The sequence below is a fragment of the Grus americana genome, chromosome 1 (genome assembly GCF_028858705.1).
Source record: "Grus americana isolate bGruAme1 chromosome 1, bGruAme1.mat, whole genome shotgun sequence".
Taxonomy (NCBI): Eukaryota; Metazoa; Chordata; class Aves; order Gruiformes; family Gruidae; genus Grus; species Grus americana.
This window is the reverse complement of record NC_072852.1, coordinates 108,984,516-109,009,992: the sequence shown is the minus strand read 5'-3', so window position 1 is coordinate 109,009,992 and position 25,477 is coordinate 108,984,516. Positions and strand designations below refer to the sequence as shown.

Here is a 25,477-nt window from a genome sequence, read left to right as displayed (position 1 = left end):
CATGAATGCCAGAAATAAGAATAAAAAAGAAATAATAGTTATAACTGTTTTTAAAGGCCTAACACCGTTAACGCGTGCTGATCTGGCAGCGCTGGATCTATGGTCTCTGACGCCTCACGCCGGCAGGAGGGTGCTCAGAGGCCTGCGACGGCAGCAGCAGCTGCCCAGGCCGGGACCCCGCTCCACGTCCCCTCCCGGCACCGCGGCGTGTCGCCTGCCCGTGCGCCGGGGGAAGGGACACTTGGGGCGGGCGGCAAGCCGGGCGTCCCAACCACCCTAAACACCAAGCGGCTGCCACAGGGTGCCGTGCTGCCACCAACCGAACTACCGCCCCCAGCAGGCAGCGCGAGCCGGCCGGCCCTGTTTTGCGCATGCGGCGGGAAGGGTGACGCGCAGCCTCCCTTACTACCTGTTCCTCCCCTCCCCCGTCGCCGAATGACCCTTCTCTCAGCCCATTGGCTGGTGCCCGCCGGAAGTAGCCGTGCCCCTATGCCCCCTGGGAGCTGTGGTTTTCTCACCCGCTATGGTAGAGCAGCGTCACGGAGTGGGCGTGCCGCGTGTACCACCAGTCCCGGCGTGCCGCGCGGCGCGGCCCGGAAGGAGCCGTCAGCAGTCAGCGTTGGCGGGCGCTGCCGGAGCCGGTGGGCAGCGATGGCCGGGCAGATGGCGGTGCTGGGTGAGCACGGGTGGGGGCCCGGGGGCCCGTCCACCCCCTCGGGCTGCTGAGGGGACGGTGCCCGGGGAGGGGCGGGCGCGGTGGGGCCGGCGGGGCGTTGGGGAGCCCCCGCCCCGCCTCGCCTGTGGTGGCTTCCGCTTGGCAGGGCCCAGGCGCGTCTCGTCACCCTGCCTCAGGCAGTGGGCGCTGACCGCGACTGCGGGGTTTTGCTGGGGCTCTCTCAATCTTTCTGCCAGCGTTATCGCCTCGGACTGGCTTTTTAGGATGGCACGGCTTCTTGTAGCGTGTTTGGTGTGTTCCTCTGCAGAGCCGAAGTGCTCAGTGGCGTATTGCTGAGAAATGCCGTGGAAGAGTGACGGCCAAAAGTAAACCTGTTCTTTCTCACTAGTCTGTTTGAAGCAGAGCTGTGACCGCCCTTCCCTGCTGGGGAAAAGAGCTTACCCACCCGCTGAAACTTAAAACTATTTAAATTTCTTCTTGAGACTTTGTTGGTGCTTTTTCTTTCCCTGCTCTGAGACATTGCTTTATATTAGACTTTTGGGATTCTTGCTTTGTCTGTTGATTATGTGTAAAATTAAAAAAAAAAAGCACAAAACCTGCTCTGCAGTGAAACTAGTCTACCCCTTGATTTCAAAGCATAGAAAAGATTCAGAAGTGTGGTAAGGTGCTCTTTGGGAGCTATGACTGAAATAAGAGTTAGCATGGGTTTTATCTCCTGATTTTTAGACTTTCGGTGAAGTTGGAGGTGTTTTAATCAGGAGTTTGTCATTTCACTGTGATTTTGTGCAGCCTTATTAACTAGATGTCCCTTAGAGGTCATTCATAGGCAGTTCCCCCAAAAATATTAATTAACCTATATTTTTTTTAAGCACCTTGCAGAGAGAAAAGATATTTTTAGATGCCGGCAGTATTTTTGGCTTTGCCGTACCTCTTGGGCTTTTTAAAAGCGGTTTAGTATTTAATGCCTTAGATTTTTTTACTCTTCTAACAACTTATTGTTGAATTAAGTGACCTGAACTTTCATGTAACCTTTGAAGAAATTGAAAACTAATTAGGTAGCTGAACAGGCTTCAGAGAGTGAAATAAAACTGCATGAGGTATAAGGTATAATGCTATGTAATTTGCATTGACTTCTAAGTTTGCAGCAGTAGAGACTCTAACCCTGTTTTTTAAAAATCTGTGTTTCAGGTTCGGCTATTCTGGCTCTCTTGTTAGCCGGCTACCTAGCACAACAATATTTACCAATGCCTACGCCGAAAGTAATTGGGATTGACCTTGGCACGACTTACTGCTCTGTTGGTGTCTTTCTTCCTGGAACGGGGCAGGTGAAGGTTATTGCAGATGAAAATGGGCACAACAGCATACCAAGTATAGTCTCTTTCACAGACAGAGATGTGTATGTAGGATATGATGGCCTAGAACTGGCTGATTCAAATCCTCAGAACACCATATATGATGCAAAAAGATTCATTGGGAAAATCTTCACTTCGGAAGAACTGAAAAGTGAAAGTAGCAGGTATCCCTTTAAGGTAAGTAGTCATCTTCAGTTCTCTCTAAGCAGTAATCTATACTAAGCTTGAAACATGTAGTAGGTGACCAAATTTTCTGACCTTGCTTCATTTGGCTAAATCTGATATGCCCGAAAACCATAAGAGGTATCCAGAGAGGGGAGGAGGAAATGCTTGTGGAAGTCGCCTACCTCTGCATCAGAGCTGACAGTGATTTTCCAGAGAACCCCGTCCTCTACTGTGTAATGTATTTCTGGGTGACCTTCCAGCCCTTTCTCTTAAAGTATGAATTTCAACTTGAAATTCTAACTGTGCTTTGCTGAAAGTTCACTTCTCCCTTGATACTCTAAAACACACGAAAAGTGTAAAAGTCACATGTTCTCTGTTCCAGTACTTTTTTTCCCCCTAGCACTTTTCTGGTGCTTACTTGACCAGCAGCAGATCTTGAAAGCTGCTTTTTTAAACAAAAAGTAATGTGTCAAGTTAGCATGGTGCAGTATTTGCTGAAAGGAGACAAATTTTCAGGTACTGCAGTCAGTCTTTGAATTCTTTACTTGTTAAGAGAAGCTGTTCCAGTAGCAACCTATTTGCTTCCTTTCAGAAAGAAGAACCTGTGGGAAGCTTTATCAGTAGGGTAAACCTTATGATTAAAAAGGATCACTTTTATCTTTGAATGTGGCGTTGGAGTTGATTACACAGTTGCTAGGTCTTAACTATTTTTTTTAATTATGTCTTACCCTGGGCACAGTGGGTGCAACTATTTTGAGTATACTCTGACCCCTTAAGTTGCATGTTTTGCATAATACTCGTAGTCAGGGAGTAAAAGGAAGTGGCAAAAGCACATTCATGTTTTTCTGGAATAAACAGACTACATGTGAATAAAACATTTGGCAGGAGCAAGGTGGGAGAGAGTGAGAAAAAGATTTCTCACCTGTGGGTTGTGTTGCTTTTTCCTCCTAGATTTTCAACAACAATGGATCAGCCGAATTTTCAGTGACAACTAATGAAACCTTTCGCATCACTCCAGAGCATATTGGCGCTCAGCTGCTACTGAAATTGAAGAAAATGGCAGAAGACTACCTTGGCATGCCCATTTCGAAGGCGGTCATCTCTGTGCCAGCAGAGTTTGATGAAAGGCAACGGAATTCTACCATTAAAGCAGCTAACCTTGCAGGTGATGTCTCTCTATTCCAGCATTTTTCTGTGAAACCTTAAAATTATCTTTAGGTCTTTTTCAATAGAGTAAAGTCTTTGGGGAGGATAGAGAAACAGTGAATCAGTGATAGAGAATGTTAGAATGGATTTTTTTTTTTTTTAATGATAGTTAACAATTGTGAAGAACAGCAGAGAACTCTTGGGTACTGACAGGTGCAGCTGACTAATGCAAACATAGATAGCTAGAAGTAAGTTTTACTTTGGGGAGGGGGGACGGGGAATAGTCATTTTGGTAATCTCTAAATAGAGAGACTGTACAAAGCACCCTTGGACAATAATTTAAACAGAAAGAAAACATGTGAAATAAATCTCCTTAGCAAGATTTCCCTGGAAGAAATGTGTTTGGGCAAATCATGGTTCATGACTTCACTCTGACACTGAAGTAGTATTACTTTAGGCTTAAATAAGGAAAAGAGTTCATTAAGTATTGTTGCTTAGGAACCAATTTCCTTTAGATCTGATTCTTTACTTAAGGTAAGTTTGGTTAAAAAAAACCCAAACAACCTAATGGAAAATGTCATTTTGATGTGAGAACTGCAGTTTTCTGAAGTGTACCTGACTGTTGCTTGGTATCTTTGCTCTTTGTAGGGCTAGAAATTTTGCGAGTAATCAATGAACCCACAGCTGCAGCTATGGCTTATGGACTCCACAAAGCTGATGTGTTTAATGTTCTGGTGGTGGATTTGGGTGGAGGAACTTTGGATGTGTCTCTGCTGAACAAGCAGGGAGGGATGTTCCTCACACGGGCCATGGCAGGTGAGAAAAACCCTTTACTTTCTCAAGGAGCCGGGGGGAAAGGAAGGGTGTGCCTAAAGTCACCATTAGAGGAGCTTTTTAAAACATAGCTGCCTTCCATGCAAAATTAAGTTTGTGACTGGTTTCAACAATTAAGATAAATTCACAAATTTTGGCTGACTCAAAGGAATAAGTTGTGGTTTCATTTTATCCTTGGCGTTTACTTTTGTGCCCACTAGTAAAAGTGCTGGTGTGTATTACGCTTACTTTGACTGGACTTTTGGGGGCTGGGGGTGTTACAAATCTTTCTGTTACCTTCATCCAAGCTGGAAGTATTTGTCAGATCATTGCCTAGTGCTTCAGAGCATCCTTGCCTTGTGTTTGGCTCCAGCTCAGTTGGGCATGGTTTGGAAATGCGCACGCTGTTAACCTAGAAGTAAGGTTCGTGATGCGTATATGCCAAAGTGATTCATCACTTGGCAAAGAGTTCTGACAGCAATGTCTACTAAAAGTGTAGCAAATACACAACTGCTTTTCAGATGACCTGGATTCAGACAGGTCTGAGATGCAGTTCCGTCTCCGTTGCCTTGAATGAAAAAGTTTAGAGGTGAGCTGCTGCTGAGTCCAGCAAGAGCGGAACACCGAGAAATATTCAGCAGCTTCGTTCTGATTTATTTAGATGGAGGTCCACTAAGCGAATTTCTGTTTTCAGTCAAAACAAAACAAAGTGAAAACTTTGAGAGTATTGTTCAACACAGATGAAAATCTGAGGCCATTTTTTTAACTCTATTGAATGGAAGGCATGAACAGTTGTTTGCAAGGTTTTGGAAGCATGGTGCAAGAATAATCTTTCAGTAGAAATTGGTTACGTATGATAGTTTGGTTTTTTTCCTCTCTCTCTCTCTGAAGGCTGACAATAAGATATACCTGTTAACAGAGCTTGAAGTTCACTGCTTGCATTTTATCACTTTCTTCCACATCCGGCAGGGTGTGTACATATACTTCAGTAGCATGTAGTTTTTGGTGTGGATGCATGAAGACATTGAATAACTAAAATTGTTAAAACACTGATTCCAATAAAGCTGTATTGTGGAAATGCTAAGAGAAAAATCCATTCTGGGCAGAGAGAGAAATGTGAAACTGAGAGTTTTACCTATTTTAGCTGAAAAACCAATTTGCTGTGAGGGATTGCACTTCAGTTACAGGGTTCCAGCTAGAAATCTATCGTTACGTATTTTCTTCTATAGACAATGCCTCTGTGAGTTAACAACCACTGCTTTTTTCTGTTACAGTGTAACAGAGCAGTTGCAAGGGAAAAACATTGAGGCAGATAAATTGTAAAACAGTTGCTAAATAAAAATCTGGAAATAAATATTCATGGTGTGTTCTTTAGTGGACAACGATTATGTCTGTTTTCCCAGCTCTTTGAGCTCTTGCGCTGTGCTTATGGTCCTGGCCCTTGAGAACCATCTCCCAGTACAAGAGAAGATGTGTGCTGCTTTCTGAAGCTTTGGAGATGATGTGTCTGATGCCTTCTTTTCTGATGTTTCAGGTAACAACAAACTTGGAGGACAGGATTTTAATCAGAGGTTGATGCTGTATTTATATGATCAGCTCCATCAAAAGTATGGTTCTCTGCCAACAAGAAAAGAAGAAATACATCGCCTCAGACAGGCAGTGGAAGCAGTTAAATTAAATTTGACTGTTCACGAGGCAGCTACGCTAAGGGTGTCGTTGACTATGCCAGAAAGGAAGCTTACAAAAGAACTTCCAGAAAGTGAGGTAACAACAAATACTGTCCTAAAAGGAAAGTCTTCACAAAAAACAAAAGATCTGAAAAATCTGGGAGACACTTCAAAAGTAGAGAACAACTTTGTCAAAGTTGTCTTTGAAACAGAAATCTCTAGGAAGCAATTTGAGTTGTTAAATGAGGACCTTTTTGAGAAGATTCTTGTGCCCATTGAACAGGTGTTGAAGGAAGGCCACCTACACAAAGCGGAAGTGGATGAAATTGTGTTAGTTGGAGGCTCCACCCGGATTCCTCAGATACGCAAAGTCATTCAGGATTTCTTCGGAAAGGAACCCAACACCTCTGTAGACCCTGATCTAGCAGTTGTAACGGGTGTGGCTATCCAAGCAGGAATTGTTGGTGGCTCCTGGCCTCTCCAAGTCAGCGCTATAGAAATTCCTAATAAGCATTTACAGAAGACTAATTTTAACTGAATAGAAACTCTTCCCCATCGCATTCCGTCTCTCCAGAAGTGTAATCTGACGGTGCGTGCTTATCTGACAGGCCCTGGAGCCTGATCTTAGCCATATTATATTCATTTTTTTTATCCATTCCAGTTAGGTGTTACTTGACGCCTAACTGTGTTAAAGCTAGGTGTTACTTTAAAGGTACGAGTGATTTTCTGAAGGTCTGAAGTGTCCTGTATTTGCTTGTAGATTGGATATTGGATGAAAATGCTAGTGATGATGCACTCTCATTTTCTTGCTAAATTTTATTAGCAAATCCTGAAGAGGTGTATGTTTAAAATATAAAGGGAGTGTGACCAAAGGTTAGAGGTAATGTGGTACGGTACTGTAGGTATTCCCAGGTCCAATATATTTACTTTGAAAGAATGTGAAGCAGTGTTAACGCACATAGCACTAGCAGTGTTGAGCTTAAATTTATTTATTAAATTGAGTCATTTGAGCATTTAAGCACCTTTCTAAAAGGCATGTTGCAGCTTGAATGAGACTTAACGCATTCACTTGATTCTTCTGCTGTTCATAACAGCATAATGGTATCATTGAGGCTATATGGCAAACTGTCTCACGTTTCAGCCAAACCATATTAAGAAACGTAGCTCTTGCCAATGTTGGGTTACTTATCTCCAAGGGCTTCCTTCCTGATCTGTTTTTGACGGTTAATGTACAGGTGCTGCTGATTTATTGTTTAACCTATGACTACATTAAAATAGGCTGATTATTCTTCTGGCAGTAGGCCTGATGTATGGCACTGACATAAATAATTTGTGCTGATTCAGCTGTTTGCATAGCTGTTGTCTGAACATATCTTTGAAGTAATCCAATTAAAATCCTCTTAAATTGAATCACAGTTGCACACAACCATTCCATCAGCATTGTTTAACTTCACAGAGGATTCCTACAATATTGCTAACATCTGTTTAATTTCCCTGAGTTGAAAACCAAAGTGATTTATTTTATTTTTTTAATTTGAGGATTTTTTTTTCATTTGTACCTCTTTGAAAGTGACCCTGTCTCTAAGTCTGCATGGAACTTCCAGTAACGTGATAATGTGTTAAAAAGAGTGTTATAAACAGTGAGTGGTAAGAGACTCGGGTGAATATAACTGCAACTCCTGAGTTGAAAGAAGTGCCTCTTCAGTGAAATCATGGATGAATGCCAATATACAGTACAGGTCTCGTACGCAGTTGCTACTTGGGGCCTTGCCTTGCGGATATAAATGTATGTATTTAATTCAATGTGTGTTCCAATGTCTTTGGAGTCATTGTGGCCTTTCCTTCTGTCCTGCTGTAAATTCATCTTGAGGTCTACTGGAGTTACAGTAGGTCTTTAGTCATCTTTTTTTTTTTTTATGCACTGTGTAAAATGAGCAGACCTGTATAAAAATAAACACATCGCAGTGAAGTTAAAACTATAATTTTGGGACGAGTTAGGTAGGAGTGTGGGAGTAACTTTAAACTGTTAAACTCTCAATGCAAATAAATGAAGTACTTTTTTTTTTTTTTTTTCTTTCGCATACTCCTTCACTCTGGAGGAGTTAAATGTCCTTCAGTGTTAATCTGGGAATTGTAAGGAAAGGGTGAGTTGTTTACTTGTAAAAAAAAAAAAAAAATTCACAAAAGGGTATTTATTCAGATTTCTATACAGATTTTTTTTTTAGTAGAGAAGTTACTGTACATTGGATATCTCACAATGCATCTTTATTTATTCTGCAATCAAGTTATTTATTCTGTATTTTTTTATTTTAAGACTGTATTTTGGCACAAACCATTGAATTTTAAAGATGAGTCCACTGTCCTAAGTGGCTATTTCCTGGTATGCACATGTACTGCTTACCAAAAGTCTCTCTTCAAACAAATTGATATTTGAAGGCTGAAATCTTTCTACAAACAATCCTTGAATCTGAGCGTGATTGCCTGTGGTGTTAGGTATGTAACAAATTTATATAGCTAAACCTTGTTTTGTGAGTTGAAATTCTGAAAGTATAAGCTGCCTCACCAATTGTATGTTCCTGAATTGTTTCCAAGTGCAGACAATGAAATGCATTTTATAAATAACCTTTTAGAATGTTTTTAATAAAAGCAATTTCTGTCCCTTGGACATGCCTTGTTTCAGTTTCTCAGGGAAATACTGTAACAGCGCTATTTCCCTCTGTCTTCCTCGAATTCCTGTGGAGGTGAGAGGATGAGGTTGGAATCCCTCAGCCTGTCAAGGGTTTGCTATGCCCTGGAGTGGCAAATCTTCTCTGGGAAGTGGCACAGAGGAGTGTTAGGAACTGGGGTGGGAGGGGGAAAAACCCTTCCTCCCCAAACTGCAGTGTGGGGTGGGAGAACGGAACTGGGAAGCAAAGTGCAGGTTGGTACAAGGAAAAGCAAGGAATGATGGCGGAAGGAGAGAATGCTAACAGGGAGGGAAACCCTGGTCGAAGGGGGTGACAATGACCTTGCTCCTGTTGGGAGTGGGAGCACTTCCCACCCCTCCTACCCTTATGTTCCTTGTGCTCTGCGGGCTGGATCACAAGGTGTGGGGCAGGAACAGCCCCGTCCTCCTGTTGGTCAACAGCTGCAGGGTGGGATGGATGTAGGGAATGGCTCCCAGCACATGCGGAGTGAAGGCTGGGGACGGGTTCCTACACAGAATATGAGCAAATGTGATGTTTGAGAAGCTGCAGGTAGGGAAGTTTGCCCCAGGAGGTTCCAAATTGTCCTTTGGTATTTGCAGCTGTGGGAGGGTTTTCTACATCTATGTCATCTTGGGATTCAGGCTGGGAAATGTAAGGTCTAGAGAGCCTGAATGAGGATGGTGTTTCATAAATTAATCTTTTAGCCTGCAGTTTAAACCCAATCCAGAATTTTCATGGACTATTTCTGCCCAGAAATGTAGCCAGAGAAAACACTACAGAGCCTTTGCAAGCCTCTTGCTTCCCCAGTGCAAAAGCTGTGATGATAACCCTAAGCCTAGTCCAACCTTCCCCCAACAGACAGCAATCAGCTATGACTGGCAAAAGGCAGAACCGTGTACATTCCTGTGAGGGAGAGGAGGGGTTCTTCACAGTTTCTGCTGTGATCCTGCCAGAAAAGTGCAGAGCAAGGCCTGGAAGCAGGGCAGGGGGAAGCGGCACCTGAGGCGATGCTGCCTGTGGGATTTTTGAATGCTGTGCGGGAGGAAGTTGAAGCAGAACTTGAGCAGGTTCTGCTCCATGCTTCTCCCTGGGGAAAGGAAAACCAAAGTCATGGTGCCCTTCTGAGCCTCATTCTCACTTTAGACTCTGCCCTGGTGCCCTGGCTGTCCCCCCGTCCTCTCCCTAGCCCAAGCAACCTAGCTGGAAAAGGAGGCTAAGCAGTAGCTCCTCAAAGGGATGAACAGTTGTGTCCCTCATACTATCATCTCCAACCATGTGAAGGTCCCCTGCCTGGTCAGACGCCCCTTTGAGAATAGCCCCAAGCATGTTTTTGGGAGTCTCAGCAGCTCATGCCCCCTATGGGGCAGAGCCCTTCACAGGTGCCTATGAGTAGCCCCACAGGATGAGGCTGGGACCTGAACCCAGATGCACAGGACAGTTGCTGTTTGGAGGAGAAAGCATGCGAGAGGTGAGGTATGTGCTGAGCCGGCCTGCAGGGCTGTGACGTGACTTTGTGCTGTCAAGAGAGTTAGCTGGTGACCTTGTGTTTGGTGGGTTGTGCTGGGTGCTGCAAAGCCTGAATTAATATTGACCTTGAGGCAGCCAAGTGGTCCCTCTTTGTTTCATAGAGTGAGTCTCTTTGACATTGGGTGTGTGAGGAGAGTAGAGGTTGCAGACCCTGCGTGATATTCTTACTGCAAAAATCACCTTTTCCTGCCTACCCTAAGCCCGTTAGATGGTTTACTTTGGTAAGCCATTGCTGCATGAAAACAAAGAGGCATGTCATGCTGCTTCTGCTTCCACTGTACCTCCTTTTTCAAAGTATAGCTGTATGTGAGGACCAGAGCTTGCTGAAAGAGAAGGAATGGCACTTTGGCTTTTGCTGACAGTAGCCCATTTTCTTTTCTCTCAGACTTTGCAATTATTCAGGCTGCAGCTTTTCCCAGCTGTGGTCTGAAGGCAGGCTGAAGCTGCAAGGATATGGCAGCCCACCAGTAAGCACAGAAAACCCTTCTCCCCATAAATAATAATAATAATAATAAAGTAAATATTACCATGCACTGATGCCAGTTCTCAGATTATTTTCTCTGGACCTTGCAAATAGGGGTTGGTCTCCAAAGTACTGAGTCTCCCTCCCCTAGCTTTATGCCTAAAACTTATTAATCGGTTTAGGAATGGCACTCCCTTTACTCCTTTCCAGTTCTTCCTGTGATACCTCCAGGTAAAGGTGGGTTTGGAGGGGAGCATGAAGGTGGGTAAGGGATGGGGACAAGGTTGGGGGAAGCAGAGCCCCAGAAGAGCCTGCCTGTGGCACTTTGAATGTTGCAGGGAAGTTAAATGTTGATACAAGAAGGTTCTGCTCTGTTGGGAAGGTACTGCTGGCCTCACTTGGGGGAAAAAAAGAGGAAAACAGAGATGAAAAGTAGAAAGCTATTCTCTCTCCTGAGAAACCTTGTGTCACACCAGTCTCTCCAAGACTGTCAGAATAATAGTTACTTGGGCAGGGCTGTTCCTAGTCTAAAATAATTATATGCTAATAGTTTTGTGATAGTATATTTAGTTGTGTTTTGTTGCCAATTCAAATAGATAGTACTCCGTTTGTACTGTAGGAAGAAAGGCTTTCTTTTTTACCCTCAGGAAAGGACAGAGAAATCATTCACCTTCGCTGTAGTAGAATCACATGTTTGAGGAACTCCCTTCAGAGAGCCTCCATCACTTCTCACCACCTTTTTACAACAGCCAATATGGTTTGCTTGCTATCAGGCAAGAAATTAAGATCTTACTTGATACTAACCAGGTGCCAATATTAAAGAAATATAATGGGGCTGTAGCCTGAAACTTTATTCATGTCCTTGGGGTTTGTTTGGATTTTTAAAGCAGTTGATGGCAATCTTCTCTTAGTTTTTGAAGATATGATTGCATTGAGTTGGTATTAAATTTGAAGAGTTTTAGGAACTGTAATAAAACCTAAAATATGTATGTGGCCTACAGAAGCATAGGTACGTTTAACTGGCACTTTCAGTAAATGTACATAACCTAGGTTGAGGTTTGCACTAAAATCTGCTAGCAAAGAGATAGCTGCACCTGACTCCATTTTTCTGGGATTTTTCACAATGCAAATTTGTAATGCTCAATTAGATACATAAGACGTGGTTTTCAGTTGTTTGAAATAATTTTTCGGTTATTCAGAAATCACAAGGTCAAAAGGAAAATTAACTTAACATGGCAAGTTTATTGCCTCAAGAATTACCCCAGTATACTTGCAACTATGCACATCCTTAAAATCAGCACCAAGTGACATCTGCCTGTATGTCCACACAATAAGCAGATTTGGGTTTTTTATGAATTTGCAATCATAATGAGAATGTATTAACTAAATGGGCATAATGTCAGAGCAACTTAAGTAACTATTTTTTAAATAAAAGAGTGTGTGAACAGCAAGATTTTTCAGTCAGTCTTTACTAGTGCAACAGTTAAAATATGCCATGAAAATTAGTGCTTCATTATGTGGTTCCAGTGCCAACATGATCAAAGTAAGTGATTTGTGTAAAATCAGAAAGTTATTTTAAGAAACTTGATCAATATCTATAGATTGTAATTGTAGTAAACAGCAATGCTGTGAGGAGCTTTTAAGTAAGCTATTTTATAGAGAATATAAAATAATCCATAAATATGTGGAATGCCAGATATCCCTCGAGTGTTTACTGGAGTAAGGAATTCTCATCTTCATTTATTCATTAGTTGTCTTTATCTTCTTACCCCAGCCTCTGCAACCATTTCAGAAAAGGCACTTTTTCGTTGTAACAAATTATGTGGTGTATCATATTCTAGAATCCTTCCTGCATCCAGAACCAGCACCCTACAATGCAAAAGCAGAAAGATTACAGCAGAAAAATCAGCTCTTCAACCATATTTTCCAGTCCTAATACAGGTATCTCTGGATAATGGATCTCTTATTTAGAAGAAATATTGTTGCACTAGGTAATTCATTGGTTTCAAAAGCTCAGAACTCCTACATTAAATACCTCTGAAAATGGCATTTTTGCTTGATCAGTAAAAATGCTACTATATAGTCAATTTACTCTAGAGAATTAAGTGGTCTTTACAGTAGCTTATACCTATACTTTAGGAGGAAAAAATATTAATTCTGTAATTAGAAGGGGGAAACAGAACACAGGTGCTCGATATTTAATTAATATTGATGCTCAAGTCTTTTGCAATACCTCAGATTGTACAAATACAAAGATCCTAAGGTAAAAAGTGTTGGAATGTAAAATTTAGTAGGTCTGAAAACTGACGCTTTTAAAGGAAGCCATTTACTTTTAAAATGGCTTACCAAAAGTTACTTACCTCTCTGAACCCATGACTGTATGTAACCTGTGGGCTATGGTTAATATTGTGCAGTTGTAAAACTCTCTTTTGATGGTGGACTGCACCAAGTTATCTGTTTCCATGTCAACAGAAGCTGTCGCCTCATCTAGGACCAGGATTTTTGTCTTTCGTAGCAAAACACGTGCCAGACAGACCAGCTGTCTCTGCCCAACACTGTTAAAAATACATTTGAGAGGTCAGGTCAGGCACACTGAGGAAAGGGAGAACAAATACAAAGCTGAGATTACTGTGGAGCCTATCTGTTCTATCTTTCTTAACAACACTTTATACTTCTGAAAAGACTAGTGAAATATGTTCACCTTGTTTTGGAAGTTTTGATTTCTTCTTGCTCAGCATACCAATAATAGTTAAGGTGTGACTCAAACACCTGTGGCTGAACTTTGTAGCCTAAACCTACTCTTGCCTTCAATTTCTATATTCACATTATAATGGGGACTCCGAATAAACCAGATAGAATGCTAAACCACTTTTTAATAATGTTCAGTGTAAAAGTTTGGAAACTCCTATGGGTTAGCTGTGGTGTATGCCTTCTAGAGGCTTCCTCCTGAAACTGATCTCTTAAAAAAATTCAAGTTTATACTCGGTACGCTCCATTTAAGACCTGCCCCGTTGCTGCTGAAAGCTTCAGTATTTGTCTCCTAGAGCTGAGTTCTTCTTTTTCAAGTGTCACCCTCCTTACGTAACCATGGGTTAATGTTTGACAAGTAAAAAAATCAGTTGTTTTGCCTAAGCAAATAAAGCAAAGGAATAAGCTCTCTGCAGTTTTGCCTTCTTTCCAGTTTTTTGTGGTTTGGGGTTTTTTTTGTTTTGTTCTGGTTTGTTATGTTGTTGGGGTTTTTTTAATTTAAATAAATGAGCACTTTTCTATCCAAATCTAATTAGGTGGTGCATAAATTGCTCTCCTTGCCTTTACACCTACTCATATACTTGAGCTGAAAACAGTCTGCTTCCTTGGCTTCCCATACAGCACAGGCCATAGGACGTTCTACAGTTGTGACCAGCTGGTCACCTCAAAGAAACTCGTACTACCAGAATAATTCCACAGAGAAAGACGGGAGAAGTGTCATTTTTATACTGATACTTTCTGAAGTAAATTTCTCTGGAAGGAACACATAGTTTTACAGTACCAGAAAATAAATGCAATAGCACTTTCTTGTTTATGTACCTGAGATTTTCACCACCTTCTGAAATCTCATGAAGGAGCTTCTTTGGGAGTGACTGGACAAAATCCTTTAAGTCACACAGTTCCAGTACCTCCCACAGTTCAAGATCAGAGTGTTTTCCAAGTGGATCCAAATTTGACTGCAGTGTCCCAGAAAACAAGACAGGGTCCTAAAAAACAGCAGAACATGAGCGCACAATTCTAACACAAACCTAAACCAGTCTGCCATAAATCCTTACATTATCATAGGGAACTGGGACAAATAATTTGGAAGTGAAGCTTTGCAAGGGAAATGGTAACATTTTGAAGCTGGTGGATGAAAAGACAAAAATTACGGGGGGTCTTAGTGTGCTCAGTTCTTCATTAAAGTGAAATGTAAAGAACAAAAGATTTCTTATGCATTCTCTGTGCTACCAGTTCTGTGGCTGACTAAAGTCCTGCCCAGCACCTGGGAACTGCAACGACATGTGAATTATTACTACTGTTAAGTTTGTGCAACACTGGGTACTACATTCATCAGCACGGTTAAGAAAAATTAGAAGGCTATGATTATAAGTCAAATATTCTTTATTTCCTAGAGGAAAGGTGATATATTCAGCAATAAGAACAAATATAATTATTGCATAAATGAGCATAACTAGCTTCTGTGCACTGAATACAGCACGGAATGTCTGGAAAAGTACATGTAGACTAGTACATGCCAGGATGTATTTGGGTCACATCCAGCACTTACGACTGTAGAAACAAGCATTTAGTAAAGTCTAAACACTTTTTTTGGATGCACACAAACCCCTTTTTTTTCTTAAACAGGCAAATTTAAGAAATCAGTACTTGACAACATACCTGCACAGAATTATAAGCAGAACTGATGTTTTTAGAGGCAGTGAACAGACACCTTGACTAAGTGCAGTCATAGTGGTTGTGACCCAACAGGTAGACTGTAAAAGGCCAACAACATTCACTAGGAAGTTACATGCAAGCAGAACAGTGATAATTTTGAGGCAACTAGGTGACCAGAAAGGACAGTTAAAATGGTATCAGATCTTGTATATATTCTTCATTTAAACTTCATGTTATTTGCATTAGAACATCATTGAAGTAATTTGCAAATCTGTACTTTAACATGTTAAAAAGTGTTTGTGTTTGACTGATCTGACTGATCCGAAAAAGTATGTGCACACTGAAAGCTTTGGTATCTTGCCATGCCCTTTTTTCTGTCCCAGACTTTGATCTCTGTCCAGTTCCATTCTCCTGACCAACGCAATTCAACACCCCAGACTCCACCTACTCTCCCCAAACTCCAGTCTCCATTTTTGCACCCTTCCAGTTCTAGTTTCCTTTTCTGATCCCAGCTTGTTAGTTCACTGAACTTTCTTCTACCTCTCTTAATTTAGTTGCCTTGATGTAGATTCAATATACTCCATCCACAGTAAATCAGATCTGTAACTGCAGGTGAGAAAGCACAGTGTAATTTACAACTGTCAGACGTTGTGCAGAGTCACAGAGTATTAGGTGCTTAAAACAAGAAAAATGTTACAACTGAGCATGTATGAATTGTTGTGTTTTGAAGTCCTGCAGCATAATCAAATTTGGTTGAGTATTGTCATTTCCGATGCAAAAGTTTTATCAAAAACTCTAAATTTATCATTGCCCTGAGCAAATATATTTCTCAAAGGAAAAGCAGCCAAGGATTTGAAGGAATATATACATATTTTTTTCTATTCAGGTCATTCTTGGAAAGACCCAAGCTATTTTGGTTTAAGCATTAGTCTCGTTTCCATGCACAGTCTATGGTAGAGACACACAGGAAATATTACCAGGGTTAAAGCTCCAGAAAAGCTAAAAAAAAAAAAAAAATAGACCTTCCTTTGGAAAATGTCAGAAAAAAATATTATAAGTGATAGTAACATCACTGATGCACAAAAAATGGTTTTATGAATGGCATTCAGGGAACATTCAGAAAGTCTTCAGGTGACCATTAAATTTGTGTTCTAGGTCTTACTTTATAGTAGAGCTTTTCAGCGTAAATCAATTTACCAGCATGAACACAATCCTAATGATATATGAACTAATCTTGAGTTTCCTGCTCTGTTCTGAAGTAAGCAAGCACAGCTTTACATAACAGACCATACAAATGAATTTAAATACATATCACATGATTCGTGGACACATCACCTTATTCCCTACATTCTTCAGGCACAGACTTATTTTAAAATATTTTTGCCTTCAGCTGGGACTTGAAAACACCGTGTGTAGCTATACACATACAGATTCTGTAGAACATGGGTTATTCTAGCTAAGACTGTAAAACTAAATAATGGCATAATAAAACCTAATGTCATACATGTGGTCTCCCTGTTTTGAGCCTTTTTCTTTATAATTGCCAACATGCAGTTGTGACATTTTTCAAGATACTATTATGCCAACGGTACTGAAGATTACTGTCTTATCAAATAGCTAAGATTCTTAAAAATTCAATTCTAAAACCTGATAGGCCATAACACAGCCTGTTTTCAAAGATCAGTAAAATTCTATTGGAGTTTTATGCCTTTGCCTCTTGGCAGCCTGTGGATTTTGGGGTTATAATTTCTCCAAAAAAAATGAAATGTCTTGTGCTAGTAAAAAAAATATAAAAGTTATCTCTAAAACACATCTCACCTGTGGAATAATGTTAAGATTTCCACGTAGGTCATGGAGTCCAATAGTTGATATATCAATTCCATCGATAATTATTTTGCCTTCAGATCCCTCTAGAATTCTAAACAAGCAATTTGTGAGTGTTGATTTGCCAGCTCCTGTTCTTCCAACAATTCCAACCTGAAAAAGAAAGTTTTCTGATAAAGACTATACCTTTCCATGCTACACCTTCTATATGAAAAATGATTAATGAATTCAGTTTCAACTTTCAGTTCAACACTTCAGTTTCTTTCACCAACATGCAATCCTATAGGTGAATAAAAGTGTTTAAAACTCACTTCTGGAACACATGACTCACAATCACAGCTCTCCGTCAGAAGCAGTACAGCCTATGCCTGGTTCAGCGGGAATACTTTCCGTTTCCCCTCCCTTTTGTCCAGCACTTCCCAGTTCAAACCAATGAGACTAAACTAGGTCCCACTTGGTGTTCCCTGATCCCAAATCCAAATTTGATTAACACTAATCTGGCAGAAATATTCAGCACAGTGGACAGGAGATTTCATTTCAAATTTGGATCTTCCTTAAAACTGCCAAATTCATAAAACATTATCTCAGTTTCTTACAGGGATAAGAATTTCTACATCATAGAAGAAAATACTTTTCCTTTTCTCATTTGTCTTTAATGTCTTATCTACTTAATATCTTCCCTGTTCAACATCATCTTGCTATATCTATACCTCTCATTTATTTCTTATTATATATAGTTGTGTGGTGGGTTGACCCTGGCTGGAGGCCAGGTGCCCACCAGAGCCTCTCTCTCACTCCCCTCCTTCACCAAACAGGGGAGAAAAGGCATAACGAAATGCTTGCAGGTCGAGATAAGGACAGGGAGAGATCACTCACTAGTTATCGTCACGAGCAAAACAGACCGAACTTAGAGAGGGAATTCATCTAATTTATTACTAGGCAAAACAGAGTAGAGGAATGAGAAAATAAAATCAACTCTTAAAACACCTCCCCCCACCCCTCCCATCTTCCAGGGCTCAACTTCACTCCCGGCTTCCCCCCCTCAGCGGCACAGGGGGACGGGGAATGGGGGTTACGGTCAGTTCATCTCACGGTGTTTCTGCTGCTTCTTCATCCTCAGGGGGAGGACTCCTCTCATCATTCCCCTGCTCCAGCATGGAGTCCCTCTCACGGGGTGCAGACCTTCAGGAGCAAACTGCTCCAGTGTGGGGTCCCCCACGGGGTCACAAGTCCTGCCAGCAAACCTGCCCTGGCATGGGCTCCCCTCTTCACGGGTCCACCGGTCCGGCCTGGAACTTGCTCCAGCGTGGGCTTCCCACGGGCCGCAGCCTCCTTCAGGTGCCTCCACCTGCTCCGGCGTGGGGTCCTCCACGGGCTGCAGGTGGAATCTCTACACCCCCTCATCCTTCCTCCATGGGCTGCAGGGGGACAGCCTGCTTCACCATGGTCTTCACCACAGGCTGCAGGGGGATCTCTGCTCCGGCGCCTGGAGCACCTCCTGCCCCTCCATCTGCACTGACCTTGGTGTCTGCAGAGTTTCTTACATCTTCTCACTCCTCTCTCCGGCTGCAAAAGCTCTCTCTAACTGTTTTTTTCCCTGCTTAAATATGTTATCACAGAGGCGCTGATTGGCTTGGCCTTGGCCAGCGGCGGGCCCGTCTTGGAGCCGGCTGGCATTGGCTCTGTCAGACACAGGGGGAGCTTCTAGCAGCTTCTCACAGAATCCACCCCTGTAGCCCCCCCGCTACCAAAACCCTGCCACGCAAACCCAACACAATAGTACCTTCTCTTCACTCTGTGTCTGAAAAGAGACATCATTCAGGGCTAAACCAAGATCCTTCCTGTACTGAGCCTTGTAGTTAACAAACTCTATTATTCCTCTATCGGGCCACTCCACTGGTGGTCTTTTTGACATTATCCACGGTTCCTGGAATTAAAACCATTGGTATTTCAATATATGAGATTAAAAATGTTACAAGTTAATAAAAACATTAGGAAAATTATATATATATCTTTAAAAATCCCACCAGGTTTAGAATAATTCCAATGCTATATAAGGGAAGGAGAACCTACTTTCATGAACACTGGGCAGAAACATTCCAGCTGGGATTTTTAGGGGTTTTGGGTTGTGGTTTTTTTAAACAACATCTCATACACTCATTTCAAAAAGTAAACTCAGTTTAATTGGGTAGTTGCTAATAGTCTGGTATCTGTTCCATCAATTGACAGGACCTGAATTGAATCTCATGCCTAATCTCCCAGATATTTAAAATGCATACCTTATGAGAAACATTTTGTTTAAAGAAGTAGAGTAGGAGAGAACAGAAAGATGCAAACAAAGGTTAAGAAACATAAACATGGGGGAAGGGTGAAAGAGAATGAAGAAGTAGAAGAGTCTTGTTTCTGAGACAGACCAAGTTTCTTATGCCTCCGTACTTGAGATGGTCTCTACTTTTAGAAAAGCCCAATAAGAAAGGCAAATCGGTCTGAAACAAATGTCTCTCCAGACATGAGGTGAGTAACAGTTAGGGGTCTGACAGGCTGCTCTTCCTGTCTTCATCTCTTAAAATGCTCCTCTTGGTTGCACACAGCATAGAAAGTTCACCTGAGCTGTAGCTGCATTAGTCTTACTACAAAATCTCTTGCTAAGAAGGATGCCAAGAAATTTACTGGTTGAAATAGGAATAAAACTGCTATGACTAGAAATGTAATGAAGAAGCTACATATTATTCTCAATATAAAAAAAATGAGAAAATATTTAATAACAACTTACAACTTGCTATGACCACTCACCAATGTTAAAGTCAATCTAAGCCATTTTCTATGCACACAAATTAAATATTCAAGAAGAATGCTCACCATTTCAAGAAGAAAGCTCACCTCTTTATCCATTTTTGCATATTCACAAATTCTTTCAATTGAAACTGCATTGGTCTCGATTTCACATGCTTTACGCACCCAAAAATTCAGACTCGGAATTATCTGGGGAAATAGTTGCATCGTAGAACGTAAAAAAATTGACTCTACTAGAATACAGCAAACTGATTTCGAAACTTACCTCAAATTTAATCATTTCATAAGCTGGATGCTTAATTACAGAAGCCAAAAAGTGTACAGAAAATGATGGCATGCCAAATGAACTATCACTTAGAAAATGACTGATCTCAGCATTCCTCTGAGCACTTCTTGTCTGCTTTCAGAATGCCCAATGGCTGTTGTAATTTTCACTAACATTAACAGCTCCAGAAGTCTGAAACTACTTTAAGATCAACAGAAAATGCACAGTAATTGTGTGATATGTCAAAATGCAAAACATACATGGCTCATATTGTGGGTACATTGTTGCACTATTCCCTAGGTAAAGTAAGCTAGAAATACAAAGAAAGAATTTGTAATGGAGATATGTATTTGGTCTGCTATGTCTGCCAAATTTGTCATCTTCAAGCGCTGGGAATGCTTCTGCAGACAGAATTGGTACCACTTTAATGGTACTAATTCTGTGGTTAAATATTCTCACTTCTACAGGAAAAAAGTGAGCCAAAACAATTCTTAATGTCAACTGTTTTGAGATGCTGTATGTGTCGAAATAAAGAATGGTGTTAATTTGACATCAAATGAAGGTGAAAAACTGTGCAGTACCTGTGAATGTCATCACCAAGTATATGATGATATAAATGACATTGTTCTATCTCTGGATAACAGAAAATGGAACTCTTGTGAGTTGGGGGTGATGTGGATATACCATGACAGGTAACTGATATTTTTTTGTATTTCTCTTCATTAATATCTGTCAGCTGTGTTTCTGAAGCACTTCCCACAGTGAGAATCTGGACACCACTAGACTCCTAAGCATCCTAAGATTAAAGAAACCTGAAGACTTAGTTTGTCCGTACCTAATACTTAAGTTTTATTTTAACTAGCAACTTATCAGTACAGTTTACCTCACTTCAAGACACATTTCAAATGTGGCTTTCACATATTACCTTTACAAGGACAATGTCAAAATAAATGATTTTATTAAACATTCATACATAACATTCAGTAAGTGAACAAGAAATCAAATATGAAGTATAGTTGTACATGACTAGGCTTCTTATTCTTATTATAACAAAACACTTAAAAATAAACCATATAATCAAGTTTCAATAACTTGATTTTTAAATATGTTTTAATAATTATTATTTCATTGAAATTCAGAAGTGGAAAATAATGTGAAGCTTCCCAGAATTAATAGAACTCAAAAGACAACTCTGTTCTGCCCATGGGATTTAGTTTCATCGATGCCACCATGTATATTCACCTACACAATTTCACTGTATATATTCTTCCCTTGTCATATGCAATATGGTAGCAGCAAAAAAATTGCATCATTACTTACGTTTAGAGCATAGGATATTGATAAACCCACTGTAGAAGAACTCACTGTATTTCCAGCCAGTACTACAAACAGTGCAGCAAAGAACACCATTAGATTTCCCAGAAATTCAAGCCTGACAGATAGCCACCTGTAGCAAGTCAAGGCAAAGAAAAAAAGTTAATTACATAATTTTTTTTTATAGTATAGTGAACATATGGCTAATATAATGACTCTTTGAGATCATTATATTAGCAATTTTCCCACTTTACAAAAGAGATAAATACTATCATTCCCATTTTACAGATGAACTGGGGAGGGAATATGACATATCAAGAACTGGTAGCATCGCTAAAAATAAAACGCAGGTCTCTCAGCTCCTGGCTAGCGCTCCCTTCACTCCTCATACTGCTTTCCTAATCTTCCTGTCTGGAAAACATTCAGGTATATGACTGAAAACCAGAACTGAAAATCTTCTCCTTACTAATCCCTGCCTGTAACTGAACTGAATCACAAAGGAAGAAGAGGAAATGAACTCAATTCCTTAAACCCAAGATTCCACTCTAAAGACGTAACTGGTGCCTGTAGGTACAGACATCAGGTTACTTCCACGTGAACTACTGAAATATAAATTCAATTTGTTCATAAACTTGCAAGAGGAACTGCTAGTTGAAATGTAGTACAGTCCATCCTCATGACCTATTGATAAACTACTTTTTTTTTTAATATTCTCATCCCAGAGAGCATATGCATAATTTTTATAAACCTGCTAGTTCCTGGTACATAAAGAAGAAATCATCCTAGTGCTTAGACAATAAATTGCCCTTGTCCTTCTGTTTCTCAGTGAGTTTACTCTGACTTAAAGGTAAACACTTAGTTGTGGAATTCTACAGAAGAAAGTCTCAGTCACAGATGCAGAACTTTTGTAAAGTACCTGTTTGAGATGACATTGTTGTAGAAGTAAACTAAGTTCTCATACACAAGATCATTATTTTTTCTAATGAATCTCTCTTGGTGGCCAAATGCTCGAATTGTTGAACACCCTACTAGAGTCTCACTGAAGTGGGAGATCACAGGAGAATGCGATGCTCCTGCTAGCCGTCGAATTTGTCGTGAACTCGCTATGTAGTATTGCTAATAAAACAGTAAGACAAAACAGACATTTTAAGTTGCTACAGTTTCTTTTACATTCTTTAAAATATTTGCCATATTTATTTCCAGCTAAGTAACCTGTTAAGTAATTCCTGTAAATTTTGAATGTGAAAAAGTCAGAACTGTCCACATAGAAAAAAAGCTGTTCACAAACAGCATAGAAAAAAAAAAATCTGTCTCTTGGGACACACCAATATTGTAATACTGACATAACTGCAATACATAAATTACTGGCAAGGTTAAAATAAGAGAGCATTATTTCCAAATTCTATAGAAAAAGTGCTGTACCACAAGAGGTGTGTAACAACCAACTAAAACTTCTATGTAAACTTTCAAATTAGAATGTCCTGCTTCTTTCCCAGATGAAAGTCAGCCTTTACTATGTAAGGGTGTCTGTATTTAAATTCCTTACCAGAAACTGAATCCAGGCACCCTTTTCCTTCCTCTACATTGTTATTTTAAGAATCTGTCGAGGTCTTTAATCACAGACCATACTCTGAGCATCAAGAAACTGGAATGCAGCCACTAGTCTTTCTGAAACATTACTCTCTTGTTTCTCAGTAGTGTAACTGACACTCTACTCAAAAAATAGCACAGGTATTTTAGGCATCATTCTATTTTACATCTGCTTTTTCAGGGTTACCCTTCAACTTTTAACTTTCACTATAATGTACACCTCCTTTTTTTCAGGTAACTTCATCAAATTTGTTGGTGGGATCTATATCAATATTGTATCTTCCTAAGAAAAAGGAAAATATAAAGAGAAAAATGTAAGCTGTTAAAAGTTCCCAAGCATTACAGGATATATTCAAAAAGTGTTCTAATTTCCTTTTAAGAAGCCTGAAGATTTTTTTCTGAAAGCAATTTCAGATATGTTCTCTATATATATATATGTGTTTGGTGGTTTGTTTTTTTTTCACAATAAGGAATAATTTAAACCTGTATTCCTGATTGCTTTGGACATTTCATCCACATACATCTAGAAATCTTCATAAAAGCTTAATGCACTTACTTGGATAGTAAAATAAAAGTATCCCAGGGGAATCATTACCACTATGAATAGTGGTGAGGCAGATGTGATAACTAGAATGGTTCCAATAACTTCTAGTGTACAATTTAGCCAAGTTCGTAAGTAGTAATGGAAACGTATGTCCACTATAAATAAGTCCTGTAACAATAACCAAGAATAACCAAGATTTTGTAAGCAAATTCCACTAGAAACTTCGAGAAAGAATCCTTTAAAAATGGAATCAAACTAAAATATCTTCAATAAAAATTAGTAGGATCCCCCCTGATTATATCCTAATGAAATGTATTCATATATCATTATTGTTTGTCTAAAAGTGAAATAGACATAATAGCTTGTAGACTACTCACGGTATGTCAGAGAACAGGCTCTGAGTGTGTGAAGTCAAAAAGAGACAGCTCTTGCTATTTTGCTACTCAATACTCTTTAGCTTATGTACAGCATATCAGACTGAAAAGGAGGCCCCGAATTCAAATCCTAACTCTTGTATACTCCTGTTAATAATTCTAGAAATGTACTGAAATATTACTAATCTCTTACTGTACACATTAAAGCTTTTTCAAACCCAGTTTATAATATATTGCTACCAAAGGCTTGAGTAAAACCTAAACCAACTCATCTTTTAGTGTATTACATAACCACTGTTGGGTCTGTTCTAGACAACACAGCCATCAACAGTCACTGTATTTGAAGTAGTTGGTGATGCATTGACCATACTTAGAGCATATGTTTGAGCATACTTTGAACAATCTAGTTATGATGAGAGTAGGAATATTAAAGTCATAGTAAATGACACTCGTTTGTGTGTTAGAGGTTCCAATTAAAGCCAAAGCACTACAAAAACAGAAAATGACATTCACTTTAAGTCTATATACCTCTGAGAAAGTGAATTTAATGTATTAATTGGTTTTGACAATAACATTTAATTCTGATATGCAATATACTATCGAAGAAAAATACAGGTTTTTTTAAAAAACAGATCAAGTTTAGGTTTGGTAAACTCATTGCACTGCAGGAATGGTCTTTGAGGAAGAAACAGGGACAACTAACAGAACCAAAGCCAAAGTGAAGGGGACCCTGTATCCTCCCCTTGCCAGGCAGAAGGCAACAGCCTCAAAGAGGGCAGTGAATGGAAACAAGTCCACGCGTGGCGCGGCAGGCAGCGAACCTTCTCCTCCTCACCCACCTTGCCATCCCACGTACCCCTGTGCAATAGGTACGAGGCTCTGGCTGTGGAAGGCCACTCGAGCGAGGATATGGATGACAGCCAAGCTACTCCAGAGGTAACACCTACGCCCAAAAGGCCCATGCCTCGGGTTGTGACCACCCCAACAAAGAAGAAAAGGAGAGTTATAGTCGTAGGGGACTCCCATCTGAAGGGTACAGAGGGCCTGATATGCAGGGCAGACCCTCCTTTCAGAGAAGTCTGCTGCCTCCCTGGGGCCCGTGTCAAGGACACCGCTAGGAAACTCCCCAGCCTGGTACAGCCCTCTGACTATTACCCACTGCTGCTCCTCCATGTGGGTGGGGAGGAAGCAGAGACACGCACCACAAAAGCGATCAAAAGGGACTTCAGGCTCTTAGGGCAGTCACTGAAGGATTCCGGGGCGCAGGTAATATTCTCCTCCCTCCTTCCAGTTAAGGGCAGCAATGTTGGGTGGAACAGGCGGACGCAGTCCATAAATGCATGGCTCCGTGGCTGGTGTCAACGCCACAACTTTGGGTTCTTTGACAATGGGGCGGCCTACACGGCACCAGGATGGGATTCATCTCTCTCAAAGGGGGAAGAGGATCTTTGCCCAGGAACTAGTGGGGCTCATCAACAGAGCTTTAAACTAGGCTCGAAGGGGGAGGGGGATAACATCAGGCCTGCCAGCGACATGTTGTGGGATGATGTGCCCAGGTTGGAGGGACGGGGCGCTGGCGAGGGCCCTTAGCCTACTGCTCAGAGACGTGCTGGATGCACTACAGCACGCTCGAAGCCTAGAGGAGACGAGCCGGAGGCTCCGGATGCAACAAGAACCAACAGGGTAACACTGGGAAGATACATCAAAAGAATCCCAGCCACCCCAGCCAATAAGTCAGCCTCATCGGGGGCACAACTGAAACGCCTCTACGTGAAGGTATGGAGCATGGGGAATAAACAAGAGGAGCTGGAGACGTGTGTGTGTGCCTGCAAGGCTGTGACATTATTGGCATTACAGAGATGTGGTGGGATAG

At 40.9% G+C, this 25,477-nt stretch overlaps 2 protein-coding genes across 6 annotated transcripts in view; one reads left to right on the top strand and one right to left on the bottom strand.

Annotated features, from left to right (window-relative positions):
- Nucleotides 1–594: 594 nt before the first annotated feature.
- Nucleotides 595–8,484, top strand: HSPA13 (heat shock protein family A (Hsp70) member 13). The gene is made up of 5 exons (XM_054829363.1): nt 595–676; nt 1,865–2,205; nt 3,145–3,358; nt 3,988–4,155; nt 5,687–8,484. The coding sequence occupies exons 1-5, from the start codon at nt 652–654 to the stop codon at nt 6,355–6,357; spliced, it is 1,419 nt and encodes a 472-aa protein (XP_054685338.1). The 5' UTR covers nt 595–651; the 3' UTR covers nt 6,358–8,484.
- A 3,465-nt stretch (nt 8,485–11,949) lies between these two features.
- Nucleotides 11,950–25,477, bottom strand: part of LOC129207818 (multidrug resistance-associated protein 1-like) — a 48,628-nt gene continuing 35,100 nt past the window's right edge. For 4 of the 5 annotated variants that reach the window (XM_054829318.1, XM_054829335.1, XM_054829338.1 and 1 more), the window contains 9 exons: nt 23,243–23,398; nt 22,013–22,212; nt 21,103–21,229; nt 19,605–19,706; nt 18,508–18,651; nt 16,719–16,877; nt 14,064–14,230; nt 12,857–13,051; nt 11,950–12,365 (listed from right to left, as the gene is read on the bottom strand). In XM_054829318.1, the coding sequence (XP_054685293.1) occupies nt 12,254–12,365; nt 12,857–13,051; nt 14,064–14,230; nt 16,719–16,877; nt 18,508–18,651; nt 19,605–19,706; nt 21,103–21,229; nt 22,013–22,212; nt 23,243–23,398 (1,362 nt within the window). In that variant the 3' untranslated portion in view covers nt 11,950–12,253. The remainder of the gene's footprint in view (nt 12,366–12,856; nt 13,052–14,063; nt 14,231–16,718; nt 16,878–18,507; nt 18,652–19,604; nt 19,707–21,102; nt 21,230–22,012; nt 22,213–23,242; nt 23,399–25,477) is intronic. The other variant, XM_054829327.1, reaches the window with a different exon arrangement.

Bases quoted from the DNA above. Each gene is read 5' to 3' on its own strand.
- HSPA13 (XM_054829363.1), top strand. From the start codon at position 652: ATGGCCGGGCAGATGGCGGTGCTGG. The intron at 677-1,864 runs GTGAGCACGGGT...TCTGTGTTTCAG, and splicing joins CGGGCAGATGGCGGTGCTGG to GTTCGGCTATTCTGGCTCTC. The intron at 3,359-3,987 runs GTGATGTCTCTC...TGCTCTTTGTAG, and splicing joins TAAAGCAGCTAACCTTGCAG to GGCTAGAAATTTTGCGAGTA.